This window comes from Bos grunniens, chromosome 16, assembly GCF_055505025.1.
Source record: "Bos grunniens cultivar Pamir isolate PY7600 chromosome 16, Bosgru_T2T1.0, whole genome shotgun sequence".
In the NCBI taxonomy this organism is placed as follows: domain Eukaryota; kingdom Metazoa; phylum Chordata; class Mammalia; order Artiodactyla; family Bovidae; genus Bos; species Bos grunniens.
The window spans coordinates 28800947-28823029 of record NC_141180.1 but is presented as its reverse complement, the minus strand read 5'-3'; the positions used below and the strand labels follow the sequence as shown (position 1 = coordinate 28823029).

The 22083-nt window shown below is 43.3% G+C and overlaps 1 protein-coding gene across 4 annotated transcripts in view; it reads right to left on the bottom strand.

Moving 5' to 3' along the window:
* Positions 1-17191: 17191 nt before the first annotated feature.
* Positions 17192-22083, bottom strand: part of TMEM51 (transmembrane protein 51) — a 59787-nt gene continuing 54895 nt past the window's right edge. For 3 of the 4 annotated variants that reach the window (XM_086343807.1, XM_086343808.1, XM_086343806.1), the window contains exons 3-4: positions 21451-21973; positions 17192-18333 (exon numbers count right to left, since the gene is read on the bottom strand). In XM_086343807.1, the coding sequence (XP_086199933.1) occupies positions 17925-18333; positions 21451-21788 (747 nt within the window). In that variant the 5' untranslated portion in view covers positions 21789-21973 and the 3' untranslated portion in view covers positions 17192-17924. Of the gene's footprint in view, positions 18334-21369; positions 21974-22083 lie in introns of all 4 variants that reach the window. The other variant, XM_086343809.1, reaches the window with a different exon arrangement.

Below are 22083 nucleotides of genomic sequence, written 5' to 3'. Positions count from 1 at the left end.
TAGAGGATCCTGCTGTGATTTATGTTGGAGAGCATTTTGCCTATGTTCTTCTCTAGGAGTTTTATAGTTTCTGGTCTTACGTTTAGATCTTGAATCCATTTTGAGTTTATTTTTGTGTATGGTGTTAGAAAGTGTTCTAGTTTCATTCTTTTACAAGTGGTTGACCAGTTTTCCCAGCACCACTTGTTAAAGACATTGTCTTTTCTCCACTGTATATTCTTGCCTCCTTTGTCAAAGATAAGGTGTCTGTAGGTGCGTGGATTTATCTCTGGTCTTTCTATTTTGTTCCATTGATCTATATTTCTGTCTTTGTGCCAGTACCATACTGTCTTGATGACTGTGGCTTTGTAGTAGAGCCTGAAGTCAGGCAGGTTGATTCCTCCAGTTCCATTCTTCTTTCTCAAGATAGCTTTGGCTATTCGAGGTTTTTTGTATTTCCATACAAATTGTGAAATTATTTGTTCTAGATCTGTGAAAAATACTCTTGGTAGCTTGATAGGGATTGCATTGAATCTATAGATTGCTTTGGGTAGTATACTCATTTTCAATATATTGATTCTTCAGATCCATGAACATGGTATATTTCTCCATCTGTTAGTGTCCTCTTTGATTTCTTTCACCAGTGTTTTATAGTTTTCTATATATAGGTCTTTTGTTTCTTTAGGTAGATATATTCCTAAGTTTCTTTTTGTTGCAATTGTGAATGGAATTGTTTCCTTATTTCTCTTTGTATTTTCTCATTATTAGTGTATAGGAATGCAAGGGATTTCTGTGTATTGATTTTATATCCTGCAACTTTACTATATTCATTGATTAGCTGTAGTAATTTTCTGGTGAAGTCTTTAGGGTTTTCTATGTAAAGGATCATGCCATCTGCAAACAGTGAGAGTTTTACTTCTTCTTTTCCAATCTGGATTCCTTTTATTTCTTTTTCTGCTCTGATTGCTGTGGCCAAAACTTCCAAAACTATGTTGAATAGTAATGGTGAAAGTGGGCACCCTTGTCTTGTTCCTGACTTTAGGGGAAATGCTTTCAATTTTTCACCATTGAGGATAATGTTTGCTGTGGGTTTGTCATATATAGCTTTTATTATGTTGAGGTATATTCCTTCTATTCCTGCTTTCTGGAGAGTTTTTATCATAAATGAATGTTGAATTTTGTCAAAGGCTTTCTCTGCATCTACTGAGATAATCATATGGCTTTTATTTTTCAATTTGTTAATATGGTGTATTACATTGATTGACTTGCAGATTATTGAAGAATCCTTGCATCCCTGGGATAAAGCCCACTTGGTCATGATGTATGATCTTTTTAATGTGTTGTTGGATTCTGATTGCTAGAATTTTGTTAAGGATTTTTGCATCTATGTTCATCAGTGATATTGGCCTGTAGTTTTCTTTTTTTGTGGGATCTTTGTCAGGTTTTGGTATTAGGGTGATGGTGGCCTCATAGAATGAGTTTGGAAGTTTACCTTCCTCTGCAATTTTCTGGAAGAGTTTGTGTAGGATAGGTGTTAACTCTTCTCTAGATTTTTGGTAGAATTCAGCTGTGAAGCCATCTGGACCTGGGCTTTTGTTTGCTGGAAGATTTCTGATTACAGTTTCAATTCCCATGCTTGTGATGGGTCTGTTAAGATTTTCTATTTCTTCCTAGTTCAGTTTTGGAAAGTTGTACTTTTCTAAGAAATTGTCCATTTCTTCCAAGTTTTTCATTTTATTAGCATATAATTGCTGATAGTAGTCTTAAAAATTAGGGCAGAAATAAATGCAAAAGAAACAAAAGAGACCGTAGCAAAAATCAACAAAGCCAAAAGCTGGTTCTTTGAGAAGATAAATAAAATTGACAAACCATTAGCCAGACTCATCAAGAAACAAACAGAGAAAAATCAAATCAATAAAATTAGAAATGAAAATGGAGAGATCACAACAGACAACACAGAAATACAAAGGATCATAAAAATTATTTTTTATAATGGGATTTTGGAAATACATACAAAACTAAAGAAGAGTGCGATTGAATTCCTTTATTTCTCATGTGTTCCCCATCCTGAACCCTCCTCCCTCCTCCCTCCCCACACCATCCCTCTGGGTCGTTGAATTGAATTGAATTGAATTGAATTAAAGGAATTCAATTTTTATATTTGTAAAAAAAAAAAAAAAGAATCCAAAAAAAAAAAAAAGAAAGAAAATACATGTATAACATGCTGAAAAAAAAAAAAAAAACAAGGAAGAAAGCTCCTGAAAATTCCCAGTGGCCAAGAAAGTCGCAGATGAAGAAAGGATTTGTGGTTCAGGAAATTTTGGTTATGTAGCTATGTGACAAAAAGGTCATAAAAGTTTATGTGCCCTGAAATGTTACTGATGTTTATTGTGGTTATATGACATTTTGATGGTAATAATAGACTTGTGCGGAGAAAAAAATGAGATTAGTACATAATTCCATTTGCTGATTTGCTTACGCATTCAAATTCAACATAAATGCAAAACATATAATTTTTATTATTTCACATCTGCTTTCAGAACCTACACTTTTCCACTGGCTATTACTAGTCCTGAAAGTGAATTTCAAGCCATATTTAGTTTTAAGAGAAAATAGAAAGAATAGGGAGAAAAATATTTTAAAAAGCAGTGAAAAGGAAGCACTAAGGAAAATGACAAGAATGATCAGGGACATGAAAAATAAAATAATATTTTGGTTAATATCTAAATCGTTTTCATACAATATAAGCCATTCTTTCTGATGCATAAGCTCTAATATTCATTCTTTCTCTTGTCAATTATTTTGCTTTTGAAAACATTTCTTACCTTTAAAACATTAAATATAAGGCTACAAAGCCAGAAAAAAAAAAAAAAAAAAAAAAGAAGAGTGCGATTAACTTCATGGATTCATTATCCAGCTTCAACATTTTCCCAATCTTCTTTAATTTATATTTTCTTCCTTTTTGATTGTTTTTTTTTTTTCCCCCAAAAGGTAAGAACCATTTCAGGTTCAACCTCTTCCATGCAACTCTCCTGTAGCCTCCTATCGAACAAGTTTTTTTTTTCCAATCACCTTCTAGAATGTACAAAGTATGGAGTCTGTTTGAGATGAATTGTGTTGTACATCATTTAAAATCTTTTTCTAGATTAAAACAAGTTGTGTCATTTCACCTATTTGTTGTTTTTCAGTTGCTAAGTTGTGTCTGACTCTTTGTGACACACCAGGCTTCTTTGCCTGTGAACTGGCTCCTTTGTCCTCCACTATCTCCCAGAGTTTGCTCAAATTCATGTTCACTGAGTCCATGATGCTAGCTAACCATCTCATCTTCTGCTGCCTCCTTCTCCTCCTGCCTTCAATCTTTCCCAGCATCAGGGTCTTTTCTGAGTCAACTCTTTGCATCAAGTGGCCAAAGTATTGGAGCTTCAGCTTCAGCAACAGTCCTTTCAATGAATATTCAGGGCTGATCACCCATAAAGGCTGCCTAACAGAAAGGAGGGATTTTTTCCTTTTGTATTATCCACACTTCAACAGTATCACAGCTAAAAATGTAATCATTCCTGAATACCATCCAGTATTCTGTCCATGCTCATATTTCCTTGATTCTCTCAGAGATATTCTTTTTAACTGTTGGTTAGAGTCAGGATTCAGACAGGATCCACATGTTACGTTTGGTTGTTTTGTCTCTGAAATGTCTTTTAATCTATAACAGCAACTACCTGTCCCTGACCTTTTTGTCCCCCAGCCACTGATGTGTTGGAGAAACTGGTTCCTTTGTTCTGTAGAAGATTCACACCCTGGATTTGGCTGATCGCTTCCTCTTGGTTTCAGTTAACTTGTTCTTCTTTTCCCCTTGTTTCCTGTTAACTAATAGTTAGATCTAGAAGTCTGATTAGATCAAAGTCCAGACAGACACCTTCTTAGGTGGTGCTGTGTGATCCTTCCTGCATCACACCATGAGCACACATTTGGTCGTCTCATTATTATTGTTTTTTTTATAATTTTTCAGCGTGGACCATTTTTACTAACTGGTGTGGACCAGTCTTTATTGAATTTGTTGCAATGTTGCTTCTGTTTTGTGTTTTGTTTTTTTTGGCCAGGAGGAATGTGGAATCTTAGCTCCTCAACCAGGGATTGAACCTGTGCTCTTTCTGCATTGAAAGGTGAAGTCTTAACCGCTGGATGAGGGAAGTGCCTGGGCATCCCGTTTTTAACAATATCAGGATTGAAAGGTTGGTGCTGGGTTAAAAGACTGACCCAGCCATTACAAAGTTCCCATCAGTTTTTCTTTCCCCAATAATTAAAAAATTTTTATTTTTAATTATTGGTCAGGAAGCAACAGTTAGAACTGGACGTGGAACAACAGACTGGTTCCAAATAGGAAAAGGAGTTCGTCAAGACTGTATATTGTCACCCTGTTTATTTAACTTATATGCAGAGTACATCATGAGAAATGCTGGACTGGGAGAAGCACAAGTTGGAATCAAGATTGCAGGGAGAAATATCAATAACCTCAGATATGCAGATGACACCACCCTTATGGCAGAAAATGAAGAAGAACTAAAAAGCCTCTTGATGAAAGTGAAAGTGGAGAGTGAAAAAGTTGGCTTAAAGCTCAACATTCAGAAAACGAAGATCATGGCATCCGGTCCCAACACTTCGTGGGAAATAGAGGGGGAAACAGTGGAAACAGTGTCAAACTTTATTTTTCTGGGCTCCAAAATCACTGCAGATGGTGTCTGCAGCCATGAAATTAAAAGACGCTTACTCCTTGGAAGGAAAGTTATGACCAACCTAGGTAGCATATTCAAAAGCAGAGATATTACTTTGCCAACAAAGGTTCATCTAGTCAAGGCTATGGTTTTTCCTGTGGTCATGTATGGATGTGAGAGTTGGACTGTGAACAAGGCTGAGCGCCGAAGAATTAATGCTTTTGAACTGTGGTGTTGGAGAAGACTCTTGAGAGTCCCTTGGACTGCAAAGAGATCCAACCAGTCCATTCTGAAGGAGATCAGCCCTGGGATTTCTTTGGAAGGAATGATGCTAAAGCTGAAACTCCAGTACTTTGGCCACCTCATGCAAAGAGTTGACTCATTGGAAAAGACTCTGATGCTGGGAGGGATTGGGGGCAGGAGGAGAAGGGGACGACAGAGGATGAGATGGCTGGATGGCATCACTGACTCGATGGACGTGAGTCTGGGTGAACTCCGGGAGTTGGTGATGGACAGGGAGGCCTGGCATGCTGCGATTCATGGGGTCGCAAAGAGTCGGACAGGACTGAGCGACTGATCTGATCTGATACATATATAACATTACCATCTTAACCATTTACAAATATACAGTTCACTCAAATTAAGGATATTCATATTGTTGTGTAGCCAATCTCCAAAACCTTTTCATCATGTAAAACCCAAACTCTGTACCCTTTAAACAACAACCCTCTGTTTTCCCCTTACCCAACTCCTGGCAACCATCCATCTATTTTCTATTTCTATTAATTCGACTCCTCTAGGTACCTCACATAAGACAAATCATACAGTATTTGCCTTTTTTTGTCATTAGCTAATTTCACTTAGCATAATGTCCTCAAGGTTCATTCATGTTGTAGCACGTGTCAGAATTTCCTTCATTTTAAGGTTTAATAATATCACTGTTTCTATGCTGTGTGTAGACATCATATTTTGTTTTTATTCACCCATCAGTGGACACTTGAGCTCATCAACGTTTTACCTAATAATTTTAGTATCCTTTGAAGATCATTCCTTGGATCTGTTATTTCTTTTGAGGTCACAAACTTGTGATTTTTTTTCTGATTGTTATTCTTTTGGTAATTATTAGCTAAAGTCCTTCATCAACCATTTGTTTATTTATCATAAAATAAAGTTGGTTCAGGAAAAGCAAACTAAGAGATTGGGTCTTTTCTTTTATGTGTCAATATTCAAATTAAGAAGCAACTGCCAAAGTGACCCGTGTGTTTTTAAAAACATCATTAGGAATCTTTGATTTAAAAAGGTGTTGATGTGTTTCAATCCACTGAAGTCATTGTTTGGTTTGAGGCTCACACTATGCTACCTCAGGGGTTCATGCAGGTTGGCTCTGTGTTTTTGTTTTTCCAGGTAGATGCCACATGGTAATGAATTGTAACCACCTATGTTTATATTGCACTGGTGTGTTCTCTAGACAAACAACTCTGTGTCTTAGTTTTCCTTCCTGGTACGAGAAGTTGGACAAAATAAGCTCTAGCACCATTCCCACTCGAAACTCCATTTTATAGCATTTTCACCACATATAACTTTATAGTTTAGTCACGTGTGTATCCAGTCGTGTCCGATCTTTTGCGACCCCATGGACTGTAGCTGGCCAGGCTCCTTTGTCCATGGAATCTTCCAGGCAAGAATACTGGAGTGGTAGATATTTCCTTCTCTAGGAGATCTTCCCGACCCAGGGATCAAACCCACATCTCTTGCGTCTCCTGGAGTGGCAGGTGGATTCTTTACTACTGTGCCACCTGGGAAACCCTTCCAGCCTTGTAACTAAATGCAGTTACTGACATCTTTTACAACCTTTACAACCTGGTGGCTCAGTTGGTAAAGAATCCACCTGCAACGTGGGAGATCTGAGTTCGATCCCTGGGTTGGGAAGATCCCCTGGAGAAGGGAAAGACTACTCACACCACTATTCTGGCCTGGAGAATTCCATGGACTGTATGGTCCATGGGGTCACAAACAGTTGGACATGACTGAGCGACTTTCACGTTCTTTCTTATTTTACAAACATGGAAATTACCACCCAGTGATACTATTTTTTTTTTTTTCTGCTTCTTCATACTTCATTTTCCCTCAGTAGACTTAAAGCTGTAGCTCTCAATTAGGGATATTTTTCCTCCCAAGGGACTTTTGACATTGTCTAGAGATATTTTTGATTGTCACACCTTGGAGGGCTACTGGCATCCAGTAGGTAGAGGCCAGGGATGCTGCAAACAGCCTGCCATGCATAGGACAGTCTCACCCCTTCATATAGATGCTCTCCAGCCCCAAATGTCATTAATGCCAAAGCAGAGAAACCCTACCCACTCCAGTGTTCTTGCCTGGAGAATCCCAGGGAGGGGGGAGCCTGGTGGGCTGCCGTCTATGGGATGGCATAGTCGGACACGACTGAAGCGACTTAGCAGCAGCAGCAGCAGAGAAACCCTGACTTGAGGCAATCCATAGAGATAAAATCATATTTCTTTTCCTGCTATGTTTATTCAATGAAAAGAAGTACATATAAAAGTGTACACATCTGAGAATTTGGCTACACACGTAGAAGGACGATGGGCCAGTCTGCTTACAACCTATCTATAGAATTTGGTCATTTAATGTGCTTTTCCTTACTGTTTCTCCTTCAATCTTATTTCTGGCTCCTATTTTTCCCCTGAGACCTTTCTATTATTGGCCTAAGGGAGATTAATGGACAATTTTTTACTGCTTTCAGGCCAATGGAAAAATCTTAGGTCTTAAACGTTAAAAAAAAAAAAAAAAAACTTGGGAAATAAACATTAAAAACAAATTTTGTCCTAAATAGCAGTTAGATTTTTTTTTGGGGGGGGTCTCAATTCCTATTTGCCATTTTAATTGATTGAGTGGATATTTTCAACAAACTTAGCATTACCATTCAAATTATTGTGCTCTTCTGCTCACAGTATCTCCTGTGAGATATATATTCCTATATCTTGTTCTCTGGTGTATTTGTGCTGATTTAAAAGGAACCATTTGGTGCTAAAATGAATTTATCATTGGCAACTGCTAGAATAGTGTGTCCTTTTCTGTTCAGAAAGTCAATTTATGGACTCATACTTTGGATCTGATTTTTAGAACAGACAATTTGTCAGGAACAAAAAAATGCAGCTTTTGTCTTTTTTGTGGTTGTTGTTCAACTTTGAAAGAGGCAGCATTTAGATAAGGCAGGTACATTTATTCACTTGTTCATTTCAAGTATTCACACAATTTCTTTTACCAACACATATATTCACAGCTTGTCAAGTTTTACCCAAAAAGTGAAAGAAAGAGCTTGCTATCACTTTATTATATTATTTTTCTCTCTTTTGTGGTTTGTTAAAGTAGATGCTGATGATTTTTCTTCACTGGACACAATTGTCGAGGATGCATTCTGAAATAAGACATCTTGAAGACAAACACTAAGAACATTTTCTTGGGTTTAAAGTTCCCACCCACCTCCCAAACTGTATACAGTATTGAGCCCAGCTTATGGTAAAGAATCTGCCTGCAGTGTGGGAGACCTGGGTTTGATCCCTAGGTTGGGAAGATCCCCTGGAGGAGGGCATGGCAACCCACTCCAGTATTCTGGCCTGGAGAATCCCACGGACACAGGAGCCAGGCAGGCTACAGTCCATGGGGTGTCAAAGAGTCAGACACAAATGAATGACTTTCACTTCATCTCTGAGATGCATGCTGTATTGTTTGACATGGTTTTTGGTTTTTTTTCCCTGATAAGGAAGACCTATTGCCATAACTTTTGCTTCCCATATTGTATTCTAGTTGTTTTGTTACATACCCTTCCATTAGTTCTAAGTAGGCTTTTAAATAATCTAAAATTTCTCAAAGTTGACTTGAGTTTGTAACTACTACTGACTTTCTTTCTCACATTTTTTGTATTATAGTTAATAAATTCCAGGTTTCAATGCACAGAGTTAGGACTAGGGAATAGAGAAAAGGAGAAAGGGAAGAGATATTTGTTTATATCATGCCCTGGAGAATTCAATTTATAGTCTGCATTGGGCATGGATTGGAAAACAATCTTTGTAAAGGTGACAGTTCTTTAAAGTTCTTAAAAATGATAAGTACCACCCTCAGCCTGATCTCCAAGCATGATTGTTTCCTGCTCCTTTTAAAAAATATTTAATTTTTATCTGTTTATCTATTTGGGGCTTCTCAGGTGGTGCTAGTGGTAAAGAATCCACCTACCAATGCAGAGGACACCAGAGACGTGGGTTCCATCCTTGGATCGGGAAGATCCCCGGAAGTATGAAATGGCAACCCACTTCAGTATCCTTGCCTGGAAAATTCCATGGGCAGAGGAGCCTGGCAGGCCACAGTCCATGGGGTCCCAAAGAGCTGGACACGACAAAGTGTCTGAGTGTGTGCGCACGCATGTGTGCGCATGCACACACACACACACACACACACACATTTATTTATTTGGTTGCACCACGTCTTAGTTGTGGCATGTGGGATCTAGTTTCCCAACTAGGGATGGAATTCAGGTCCTCTGCTTCGGGGGCACTGAGTCTTAGCCACTGGACCACCAGGAAGTCCCTCTTGCTTCTTCTTGATGTAACTGACACTGGGGAGCCAGGCTCTATGACCGGAGTCCTCACTGCCCAGGAGGATGGATTTTCCTTTGTCCAGAGCAGAGTTTTTCAACCTTGGCACTGTTGACTTTGGGGTAGAACAGCTCTTTGTTGTGGGGACTGGCCTGTGCATTGGTGGGTGCTTGGCAGAATCCCTGCTGTTCTAGATGTCAGTCAGAGTCAGACACGGCTGATGCGACTTAGCAGCAGCAGCAGCCCCCACTCCAGCCATGAATTTGCCAAATGCCCCCTAAGAGGGGAGGTGCAAATCAATCCAGTGGTTAAGAACCACTGATCTAAGGTAAAAACATTCAGTTCTGGCATTGGCTTGAATCCTTTAGCTGTGTCACTGGGAGCTGAGAATCTTTTGTTTCATGTTGCGTCTGGGAGTGGGTCGCTTGTATGAGCAAGTCATCCACCTAGCTGCCTTCCTGGAACCTGCAGAGTTCCAGGGGATCTGATGAGACACACAGCAGTCAGCTGGCTTGGCCCCGAGGAAACTTCTGCTGCCAGGGCTACATTTTAAAGTGTCTGGTGTGGGTGTATATGTGTTCTCTCTGGTGGCTTTTCTGGATAAATTTGTATCTATGTATTGCACAATCTGTATTTCTATGTCTTTCCCTTCCTCTCTTGGTCAGCTTGCTTCACAGTGTCCAAAGAGAGCAGGCTTCCTGACCTCTGCCGTCCATTGATTATTGGAGGATCTGAGCCTGATGTGCTGCTGCTCACTGTCAGGTACCATCCAGCTTCAGATGCTCTAGGATATCGTCTTCTAGACCAACTGCATTGCTGCAAAGAGATGGGGGAATGGCTTTCTCCTATCGGCTCAATGTGAAAGGTGCCTCTGAATGGTCTGGCTGTGCCTTGCGAACCACCACCCTCAAGGTGGCAAGAACTTTGGAGAGCATCCACCGCTCCACCGTGAGGCTCTCGCGAGGGGATGCAGGCTTCCTGTCAGAGGCACAAGCTTCCCGGTAGGTAGTGGACATGAGGAGGTCTGTGCTGGGTGTTCTAAGCACAGGGACCCATCCTGGACCCATCAACCTGGTTCTCCCCGCCGCTGTCAGGTGCTGGGACATCTTGGTAGCTTGCCTTCGCTGGTGATCTGCGATCTAAATGCACACAGAGGGAAAGCTGATGGACAACTTTATCAGTGAGCTGTAGGACTTTGGCCAATTCTTGTCTGTTCTGGGCCTGTTTCTCCCCCTAGAGAATACTGGGTTTGGTTCAATCACTATTCCTTGAAGGATGTTCTGTGAAAGCTGACCCTGAAAGATGCTTTGTGGGGAGACAAGTTTCAGTGGCCAAATGCGTTTGGAAGATGCTGCAGCATCTGGTTGGAGATTCATAATGTGCACAAGTGTAGGAGAGATTTTCCAGAATTCTCTGCACCCAGATATTTATGTGGCTCACTCCCCACTTTTCCTCAGTGTTACTTCCCTTGGAGACTTTTCCTAATGACCCAGATTGGTGATCCTCTCCTGCTCCATTTTTCTTCTCATCCTTTTAGTTTTCTGCCATGACATCGTATTTTGATTTATTTGTTTATTATCTGTCCTCCCTCCACCCAAAATATGGCCTCTGTGTCAGCCAGGACTTGATCCACTTTTTTTTTTTTTTGCAGATTATCCCTACTATGTGCATGTAGCTCATAGTAGGTTCTCCATAAAAATGTGTTGAATGAATAGACTTTGCTTAACTTGGGGATTCCCAAACACAGCTCATCAAGGATGTTTTCCCCTTCTACCCATTATAATCCAGGGAAATACGGTTGGGAACTCAAACAGGAAGAGGGTGGCTAAAACCCTTAGAGCTGTGCTCACGTTCTTAGTACCAGCCACTCAGTTCTGAATACACTGACAACTCGCCATTAGAATGAAAACAAAGTGGACTGACTTGTTCACTCTGTGCAATAGGAGTTGCCATCATCTACCTTGAAGACCAAGTCTTGCAAGGCTGACCCCAGGACTTCCTCAACTGGCCTTACCTATGCATCCCTGCAGCTGTTTCCCTGGAGATGGCTTTCTGGGAGGATTCCTTACAAACTATTGGTGGCACCTGGTGAATTGTCCCCAGACCTGTTTTCAGAAATGATTATGAGGACTGCCTGCTAATGCAGGGGACAAGAGTTCAATCCCTGGTCCAGGAGGACTCCACATGCTGTGGGGCAACTAAGCCCGTCCGCCACAACTACTGAGCCCATGGGCCACAACTACTAAAGCCTGAGAGCCCTAGAGCCCACGCTCTGCGATAAGAGAAGCCACTGCAACTAGAGAGTAGCCATGACTCACTACACTAGAGAAAGCCTGCCCGCAGTCACAGAGGCCCTGCGCAGCCTATTATTTATTTATTTAATTAAATAAATTAAAATCTAAAAAAGAGAAATGATTGTAAGGCTCCTGCTTGGAGCAGTGCTTGGATCTTCAAGTTCTCCATCAGGGGACAGTGATCTAGTCACAGCCACCATGTGGCCCCCACTGTCTGTGCAGCTGCAGCTTCGGCACTTTACCTGTGTGTTTCTCTGGCACTCATCTCAAAATGAGTCACCTCCATTTTGCTGGTGTAGAGATCAAAGCTCAGAAGGATCCAATTATTTGCCCAAGATCATCCTTCTAGTGGTAAAGAACCCACTTGCCAGTGCAGGAGACTTAAGAGATGTGGGTTTGATCCTTAGGTTGGGAAGATCCCCTGGAGGAGGACATGGTAACCCACTCCAGTATTCTTGCCTGGATAATCCCTTGGAGTGAGGAGCCTGGTGGGCTTCAGTCCCTAGGGTTGCACAGAGTCCGACATGATTAAAGCAACTTAGCACGCATGCATCCTTCTAGGAAGCAGCAATGCTTGGATTAAAACAAAATCCTCCCTGATTGAAAGCCCATCTCTCACCCTCTGAGCTTGCAGACAGAACAGAGGCTGTCCTTTCATACATCTACACTTAAATACTCAGCTTGATTTGTCCTAGAAGCTAAATGGGCCTTGTCAGGGCCCTTAAGGCAACGAATGAGACCATTAATCCTCAGAAGGGCTCTTTGAGTACTGTCCTTTGTGGCTTGTGGTTTGATTGATCCATCCATTTCCAGGGATAAAGCTGTGTTGCATTTTCAATTTTGCTCTGCACTTGCAGGGTTATTTTGGCTTTGCCATCTCACATGTGTCCATCCAGAATCAAGGCTTTGTTGTTGTTGTTCAATCGCTAAGTCATGTCTGACTTTGACCCCATGGACTGTAGCCTTCTAGGCACCTCTGTCCATGGGATTTCCCAGGCAAGGATCCTGGAGTGGGTTTCCATTTCCTCCTCCAGGGAATTTTTCCCTACCTTGGGTTTGAACCTGTGTCTCCTGCATTGGCAGGCAGATTCTTCACCACTGAGCCACCTAGGAAGCCAGGAACCAAGGTATCCCAGGACATTTGGCAGCAAGCAACAGAATCCCACTCCAACTCATTTCAGCAAAAATAGTACTTACTGAAATCAGCCTGGGGCATCCTATAGACCCAAAGGGCAGCGAATGAGGTCAGACAAAGGAGAACCCAGGACAGGGGAGGCCAGCCAGCTGATCTCTCTTTCTATGGACCATTTTCACATCTCTTCTTGCAGACCAGCTTTCTCTGTGCACCTGGCTGCCTGGTGGTTTTCAAGTTTATTATATCCAGAGCAAGTGGCCAGTCCAAAGTGACCATGATCATTGTCACCCAAGGCCAGGGGACCCACTTTGGGAAACACTGTCCAAGCGAGAACCTTTCCCATAGAGAGCAGGGCTTCATGCTGTATCCCTGGAGCCCAGAATGGTACCTGGCTCATAAGGTATTTGTGGAGCTCGATATGTATTTGTGGGTGCACCCAGCTGACTTAGCTGTGTACACATACACACCAGGCAGTGTTCTGGGCTGCAGTTACAGTCATGTTCCAACATGATCTTCTGCATCTGTCATCTGCTTGTGGCTCCCCTTCATCAGCACTGTCACCAGTCTGCGAAAAGTGAAAATCAGAACCGAGACCAAGTGGAGTGTCCACTGTGAGACCAGCACTGCCTACGATGCAAAGGCAGTGCCCGCCTTCAAGGACTTGGGCTAAATTTAGGATTAGAGCTTAAAAGGGGGAATTTACTGGCATGACACAGCATCTTTTGTGGAACCCAGGAGCAGACGTACAGCAGGGCTAACCAAGGGCCAGGACCAAGGACCAGAAAGTCATCCAGAGACAGTTTCTGAAGTCTCATCTTCACCTCTGCCTCTTTCAGCACTCAGCTTCCCTCTCTGCTGAGCAACTTGCCCTGCTTCACTCACTTATCAAGGCTATGGTTTTTCCAGTGGTCATGTATGGATGTGAGAGTTGGACTATAAAGAAAGCTGAGCACCGAAGAATTGATGCTTTTGACCTGTGGTGTTGGAGAAGACTCTTGAGAGTCTCTTGGACTGCAAGGAGATCCAACCAGTCCATCCTGAAGGAGATCAGTCCTGAGTGTTCATTGGAAGGACTAATGCTGAAGCTGAAACTCCAGATCTTTGGCCACCTGATGCAAAGAGATGACTCATTTGAAAAGACCCTGATGCTGGGAAAGATTGAGGGCAGGAGGAGAAGGGGACGACAGAGGATGAGGTGGTTGGATGGCATCACTGACTCAATGGACTTTGGGTTTGGGTGGACTCCAGGAGTTGGTGATGGACAGGGATGCCTGGCGTGTTTTGGTTCATGGGGTCGCAAAAACTGAACTGAACTGACTCCCTGGGACCACATCGCCCAGCCAGCCTCTCCATTCTGGGACTTGGGAGAGATGAGCCTAGCCTAGCCTAGCTTCTGATTGGTTCTCCTAGGTCAGGTGAACACATACCTACCAGCTGTGACTTGAGAGGGTGGAGGTCACAGGACACTGACATGGCTGCCGAGATTCTTTCTTTTGGGTGGGGTGGGAGTGGTAATGGGGAATTTTCTTTGCTCTTTCATAGCCCTGGGACCAGTTAGGGTCCAAGAACAGGTGGGTGGCTTCTTGACTTTCCCCCGCTGCCCTGCTTCTCTGCCTTTCTTCTTCTTTTATAAAAGATTATTTATTTGGCTGCACTGGCTCTTAGTTGCAATATGTGGGATTTTTTTTTTTTTTAAGTTGCAGCATATGGGATCTATTAATAGATTCCTGACCAGGAGTCAAATCTGGGTCCCCTGCATTGGGAGCGTGGTGTCTTAGTCATTGGACCACCAGGGAAGCCCCTGCCTTTCTTATGTTTTCCTTAAGAACAAAAACAACAATGGAGAGAACAGGGTCTTTCTTCTGGTCTTCACCTTTATAGCTCTCTTTTTAATAGTCAAAAGATAGAAAGCTCTGATAAGTCTGAACAAACAGGATGAGTGTGCCTTGGGGAATTCTGAGGTGAAAGTGACATCCTGCTTTGGTTTTAATTTAATATTGCAGATACCTTATTGCCACATTCCCAGCTAACATTCTCTCTGCCTTGCTTTTAGACAGAGGTGCATCCACGCTCCATAGTTTACCTACTAAGTATCTACAATCTATTCTCTGAGCAACATAAAATAATTTTCTACTTGATCATTTCCAAACATACAAAAACAAAAATTTCTGTGTGTGTGTGTGTGTGTGTGCACCGCACACTCAGTCATGTCCGACTCTTTTTCAACCTCATGGACTGTAGCCCATCAGGTTCCTCTATCCATGAAATTTGCCAGGCAAGAATACTGGAGCAGGTTGCCATCTCCTTCTCCAAGGGACTCTTCCCAAACCAGGGACCTAAGTCACATCTCTTGTTTCTCTTGCTTTGGCAGGCAGATTCTTTACCACTGTGTGCCACCTAGGAAGCCCCCAATTTCTACAGCACTCGTGCCTTATAGGATGAGCCCAGAAGCAAAGCAAGGGCTGGTTTCTAATGAGTTGAAGATTGAGTCCCTTGTTGGTTTCCTAAAGTCACTATAATGAATTCCTATGAGCGTTGTGGTCTAAAACAACAAACTTACTCTCTTAACGGTTCTGGGGGCTGAAAGCCCCAAGTCAGCATCAGCTGGGCTGAAATCAAGGTGTTTCAGAAGGACTGAACTCCTGTGAGTGCTCTAGGGAGGACTGATTTCATGTCTCTTCCAGCTCTGGTGGCTGTGGGTGTCCCTTGACTTGTAGGTGCATCACTCTAGTCTCTACCTCTGTGGTCAATGTTTCCTCCTCTTCTGTGTATATAATCTCCTCCTGTCTCTCCAGGCATACTTCTGGATGGACCCACTTGGATAATCCAGGATAAGCTCAAGTCAAAAATCCTTAATTTCATCGCATCTGCAAAACTTTACCTTGTAAGGTAATGTTCTTGGGTCCTAGGGATTAGAGCCTGAGATCTTTGGGGCCACAGAGCAACCTACTGCAAGCCCCAAATGTCTTTCTCTCCTGAGGAGAGTCTAGGCTGGGTAGACACCCTGACAGATGTCTACCAGAGACCAGATCAAGAGCCCTTGTAGAAGGTCACTTACTTTTTTATTTTGCTTGTGCTAGATCTTCATCGTGGCATGTGGGTTTCTCTTGTAGACCACGGGCTCTAGAATGCAGGCTCCATAGTGATGTGTGGGCTCAGTTGCCCGGTGGCATGTGGGATCTTAGTTCCCCAACTAGGCAATCGAACCTGTGTCCCCTCCATTGGGAGGCAGATTCTTAATCACTGGACCACCAGGGAAGTCCCTAGAAGGTAATTTCTCAGCTCATTTGGAACCTTGCTCCTCCCCTTTCTTTTTTCCTCCTGTTTGTCCTCCAATCAAGGAGAAGCATTAGGAGTAGATGAAGAGCAAGTCCAGCCCAGAGTTACATGGAGAGGCCCTGGGTGGCTCAGGGGTGGGCTGGGACCAGACCAGGCCTCCAGGTATCCCAGGTCACCAAGCAGACCCTTGTAGCTTCCTGTTTATAAATTTACATGAGGAAATGAAAGGTTGGGATTTCGGCACTGTGGCCAATTCTGTTATAAGAAGGTGCTTGACCTTCTAATGGCTGCTCCTTCCCTCCCACAGGAGCTTTTAGGAAAACATTCAGGGCCTGAGAATTTGCTCTCCCAGCCACACAGACCCCTAGCAGCCAGCTCCAGGCTCACCAACACCAGGAAGGGAACTTTGTGTTTTATTTTGGTTTTTATTTTTGGCCATGCCACATGGCATGTGGAACTTCCCCAACCAGGAACTGAACCCATGCCTCTGACATTGGAAGCATGGAGTCTTAACCATTGGACTTAACCACGTCCCAGAAAGGGAACTTTGGACTTGCTGTCTAAATATCCAGAATTTTCTGTTGGGCATGTCGGTCGACAGGGACACTCTCAGCACTTGGGACACACAAGTCCTCATTTAAAGTCTGAAAGAGCCCTTTCCACTGAGTGGCACAGTAGACTGTGGAAGAACTAAGGCCCTGGGGCCTAGGTTCAAATCCCAGCTCTGCCACTTATTAGTGGTGTGACATGGGGCCCCTTAATTAACCCGATTCTCCATGAACTAACCCACAGTAGGAATACCTGGCTTGTGTGGGTGTGTGCTCTGTTGTGTTCGGCCCCATGGATTGTAGCCTGCCAGACTCCTCTTTCCATGAAAGTTTCCAGTCAAGAATATTGGAGCAGGTTGCCATTTCCTACTCCAGGGGATCTTCTCGACCCAGAGACTGAAGAATCTCTTGCGTCTCCTGCAGTGGCAGGCAGATTCTTTACCACTAGCACCACCTGGGAAGCCCAATACCTGGCCTGGGCACAGCTGAACAGGGATAAATATGTGAAGTGCTTAGCATAGCACCTGGCGGATACTAAGTGTTCAGGATATATTAGCTAGCATTGTTCTCATTGGTGAGATTTCTCCCTAAGCAAGTCAGTGTTGGAAGAGCTGTTAAGGTAATCTAGCACCAAATGTACGACATATAAAATATTTTATTACAAAAAGCTCATTTTAGAAGGAACAGAACATCTCAGATGGCTTTCTTTTTTTTTTTTTTTTGCCAATACATAGGAGAGACTAGGAAAAGTCTACCAATGAGACTAGGATCTTATGCATCCTCAGGTCTTGAGGCATCAAAACAACCGATGGCATCAGGGTTCTGAGAACCCCACCTGGGTCTCACCCCCATGTAATCATCCAGCCTCTTGTTCAGCTTAATTCATGATATGGGTGTGTCCTTTCTGTAGAGCCGGTCATCTTTCCTACCCACAGTGCAGGACTCCAGGGAGAAAGTGAAGACATAACTTATTTTCTTTGGGAAACAAAACAGTCCTAGTGGAAGCAAAACAAAGCCATGATCTAAGCCAGTTGCTACGTATCCTTTCCTAATCAGAAGGAGGAGTATTGTCCCCAGCAATTCAATGTCAAGGAAGGACAAAGGGGAAGATGCCGGCACTGCTTCCCTGGATGGGGTCACAGCTTCTCAAGATCCGGGGCAGCAGCTCTTTCCAATGTACCTGCGACCGGAGGTCCTGGGGACCCCAGAGTCACTCCCCAGTCCTAGAACGCCCTCAGCTCCTGGCCCCATCCAAATAGCTAAGTACACACCTGGCCCCTCCGCTTCTCAACTGTGGCTGAAGTGGCTTCATTCGGGGTCTGTTGGTGCAGAGGACGAGAAACAGGAGGGAATCCGCCCAGAAGGGGCCATCAGTCGGGGGGCCGGGCATCAGGGGCCTTCTCCTGGACCTCATCGTACTGTGGGGGGGGTGTCAAAGGCTCGATGGAGGGAGGAGGCACGTTTTTGTCTGGCAGGTTGATCCTAAAGTCTTTGAGGTGAAGCTTTTCGGATTTTATCCTTCTCACTTTCAGCGGCTTCAGGCGTTTGGACAACTTGGAGTTCTGCCTGTCGGGGGGGTTCCCTGGGCTGGTCTCCACGTCGGCCCTGGTTGTGGTGGGGCTTGTCTCATCCAGCCCCGTCAAGGACTCGTAGGAGGGGAGAGAGATGCTCATCCGGGGGTTCTGGTCCGCGTCCCTCCCTTCCGCGTAGTTTGTGTTCATCACTTCCTCGTAGCTGGGGACGTAGTACCGTGAGGAGGCCTCCTCCTCCTCCTCCTGGCTGCAAGATAGCAACACAGACATGGGATGGTTAGCATGTGCTCGAGTCACTTACGATCACAAAGAGACGGATCCCGGACCACATGTTGCCACTGGGACCCCGGATACCAGCCTTGTTAATAACAGGTGTATCCAAGGAGGAATAAGAGCTATCACTTCACCTATTGGCTACAAGCCAGACACTGTTCTAAGTACATATAAACTAATGTCATCTTCCTAAAGACACTATGAGTTAGGTTCTATTGGGTTGGCCAGAAAGTTTGTTTGGGCTTTTCCACTGGATAATATGGAAAACCCAAATGAACTTTTTGGCCAGCCCAATATTGGTATACCCATTTTATGGATGGGAAATTACAGAATAATTTGAGATACATGTAAATTTTATATTCCAGATATTCTTTCTCTACCCAGGAACAACCATTTTGCTTCAAATCGGCACCTGTTTCATGTATGTTTATGTTGTCTATGGTCAAAGGACGCCCATCTGGGCATCAGAATAGCCCACCTGGCATGCTGTTACATTTGGGCTAAAAAGCAGGGGAGGTTAACACTTTTCATTTTATGGATGGGAAAACAGATACATTGAGGTCAAGTGACTTGGTCATACCTTTAATGATGGGTGACTAGTTTTCCTTCTTTGCTCTTTTTTGTATTTCCCAAGTTTTCTAGAATATGCCTGATTATCTTTTACTTTCAGAAAATTTGTTTAATTTTTCCAAAATAAAAACATCTCCCATTCCACTAGAAAGATAAGACATTCTTACTGAAAATTCAAACACTACAGAAAAATTTAATAAAGAATATAAAAATACTTAGATTGCCAGGAGAAATATCAACAACCTCAGATATGCAGATGATACCTAAAGGCAGAAAGTGAAGAGGGACTAATGAGCCTCTTGATGAGAGTGAAAAAGGATAGTGAAAAAGCTGGCTTAAAACTCAACATTAAAAAAACTAAGATCATAGTATCTGGTCCTATCACTTCATGGCAAACAGATGGAGAAAAAGTGGAAACAGTGACAGGTTTTATTTTCTTGGACTCCAAAATCACTGTGGATGATGATTGCAGCCACAAAATTAAGATACTTGCTCCTTGAAAGAAAAGCTATGACAAACCTAGACAGCATATTAAGAAGCAGAGACATCACTTTGCCAACAAAGGTCCATATAGTCAAAGCTATGATCTTTCCATTAGTCATGTATGGATGTGAGAGTTGGACCATAAAGAAGGCTGAGCACTGAAGAATTGATGCTTCTGAGTTGTGGTATTGAAGAAGACTCTTGAGAATCCCTTGGACTGCAAAGAAATCAAACCAGTCAATCCTATAGGAAATCAGTCCTGAATATTCATTGGAAGGACTGATGTTGAAGCTGAAGCTTCAATACTTTGGCCACCTGATGGGAAGAGCCGACTCATTGGAAAAGACCCTGATGCTGGGAAAGAATGAAGGCAGGAGAAGGGGGTAACAGAAGACGAGATGGTTGGTGGCATCACTGACTCAATGGACTTGAGTTTAAGCAAGTTCTGGGAGATAGTGAAGGACAGGGAAGCCTGGTGTGCTTCAGTTCACGGGATCGCAAAGAGTTGGATACGATTTAGCGGCTGAACAATAACAACATTTTGCTATACACCTTTCCAGATCCTTCTCTAGTCCCATAGCCACAATGTCTGATGTGATGAAGACCTTAACAAGCTGTGTTATAAACCTCCTTTTCTCAGAGATACAGATTCACATTAACAAATATAGTTTGGCAGTGGCTGCAGAGAATTCTAGTGAATGGGCATGTTATAATTTAGCTCGACTGATGGATATTTAGTAGTCACATCTGTCTATGCTATTTTCAGCAATGCTCTGATAAATCTATGAGTACAGACCCCTTTGCACTTGTGTGACTGTGTCCCAAAGATAAGCTCTTAGGAAGGTAACTGATAGGCGCACACATCTTTAAAACGCCGGTTACAGTGAATTCCCCTTCAGTAAGGCTATGTCAACCAGCCCCTCATTAGCAACCCACTTCCTGACAAATCTTTAACCCGGAGTACAGTCTATGTTGGCCAGCAGATAGGCAAAGAATTACAATGCCTTTTGTTGGTTGTTTGTATTTCCTGACAAATGAGACTGAACAACTATCATTTGAATGTCTGTGAAATGCTTGTTCGTGTTCTTGGTCCATTTTCCAACCGTGTGTTCTTTAACATTCATTTGTAAGGCATCTTAAAAAAAAATTTTTTTATTGTGATAAAAGTCACATAATATAAAGCATACTATTTTAACCGTATTTTAACTGTGTATTTCAGTGGCACTAGTCCATTCACAGTGTTGTGCATGTCTCACCATCATCCATTTCCCAAATTTTTCACCTCTCTAAACTGAAACTCTCCCCATTAAACACTAAGTCTCCATTCCCCATCCCTACCCCTACCCGCTACCTCCCCAACCTCTGGGCCCTGGCATCTATCAATGTACTTTCTAACTCTATGAATGTGAGGTACTACTCTAGGTGCCTTGTATAAGTAGAATCAAACAGTATTTGCATCTGTTGTATATTGGAATGCATTTTTAAGGTTAACTTAATATCTGTCCTACAAACAGACTGTGCCTTCTTCCCCCCACCCCACCCCATGCTATACAGTAGGTTCTCATCAGTTATCTATTTTATACAAGTAGTGCTCTTTTTACACTTGGGGTATCAAATTTTATCTTATGCCCCCAATTTAGCACTTGCTTTTTAAATGTGTCTGTAGCATTTTTTTTTGTCAAATAGAACCTTGCTTCCCAACCTTTCAACTCAAAGCATAAACATCCAGGACACTGGGGGTAAATGGACTAGCTTCCAGGGGACAGGCTCTGGCCACCCCAGGTGCCATGCAGATCCCCTGGAGGGTGTGTCAGAATCTTGACACAACTGTAATCATTCATTCAAACCATATTATTTGGGAAACTCTGGGATCAAAAGATAAAGTCATTTGTAAAACGATAAACTATTTCACAGAAGCGGTCATGGGAGACAGCCCCTTAGATTAAAATGTTCTCACCATTGTTGAGTCCTGAGCCTGTGGGTATGCATGTGGGTGTGCGTGTCCATCCCCAGTCCGGGTCCGGTTGGCCATCCTCACCTGTCCTCCTCATGGGCGTGCGGTTCGACCCCTGGGTGCTGGATGTGTGCCAGCTCCTCGCCCTGCCGCTGCTTCCTCTTGTCCCGGATGCTCAGGCAGATTGAGAGCAGGAGCAGCATCACGCCGGCCCCAACCAGCACGTAGGCCACAGAGAAGGTCTTGCTCTTAAGGATGCCACTTCCTACCTCCGTCTTGTTCCCCTGAGCAGCCGGCTTTTCTGCGTTGCTGAACCCAGGGACCAGGTTCCACATGGCCATGATGATCCCAAGGACCAGCATCCCCAGGCCGATGGCAGTCAGTGCATAGTGCGAGCCGTTGGCTTTGGACTGGGCCATCATGCCAGCAGGAGCGGGGCAAGGTCCAGGTTCAAAGAGAGAAAATAAATAAATAAAAAGCAGCAGCTGCAACAAAACGTCCTGAACGAAAGCCCTAGGGCCACACTAAAAAAACGGCGGCTGGACTCTCGAGGGATGGTTGCAAGCCAACACAAGACATCCTGTGTAGACGGCTGCGTCCGGGAGGTCTGCGAGGAAAGCAGAGAGGAGAGAGCAAAGTCATTTCTGATTCAAGGCGCTCTGCTGAATGCGGTGGCTGTGCTCCTGACTAGGGACGGGGTCGGGGCGGGGTTGAGGG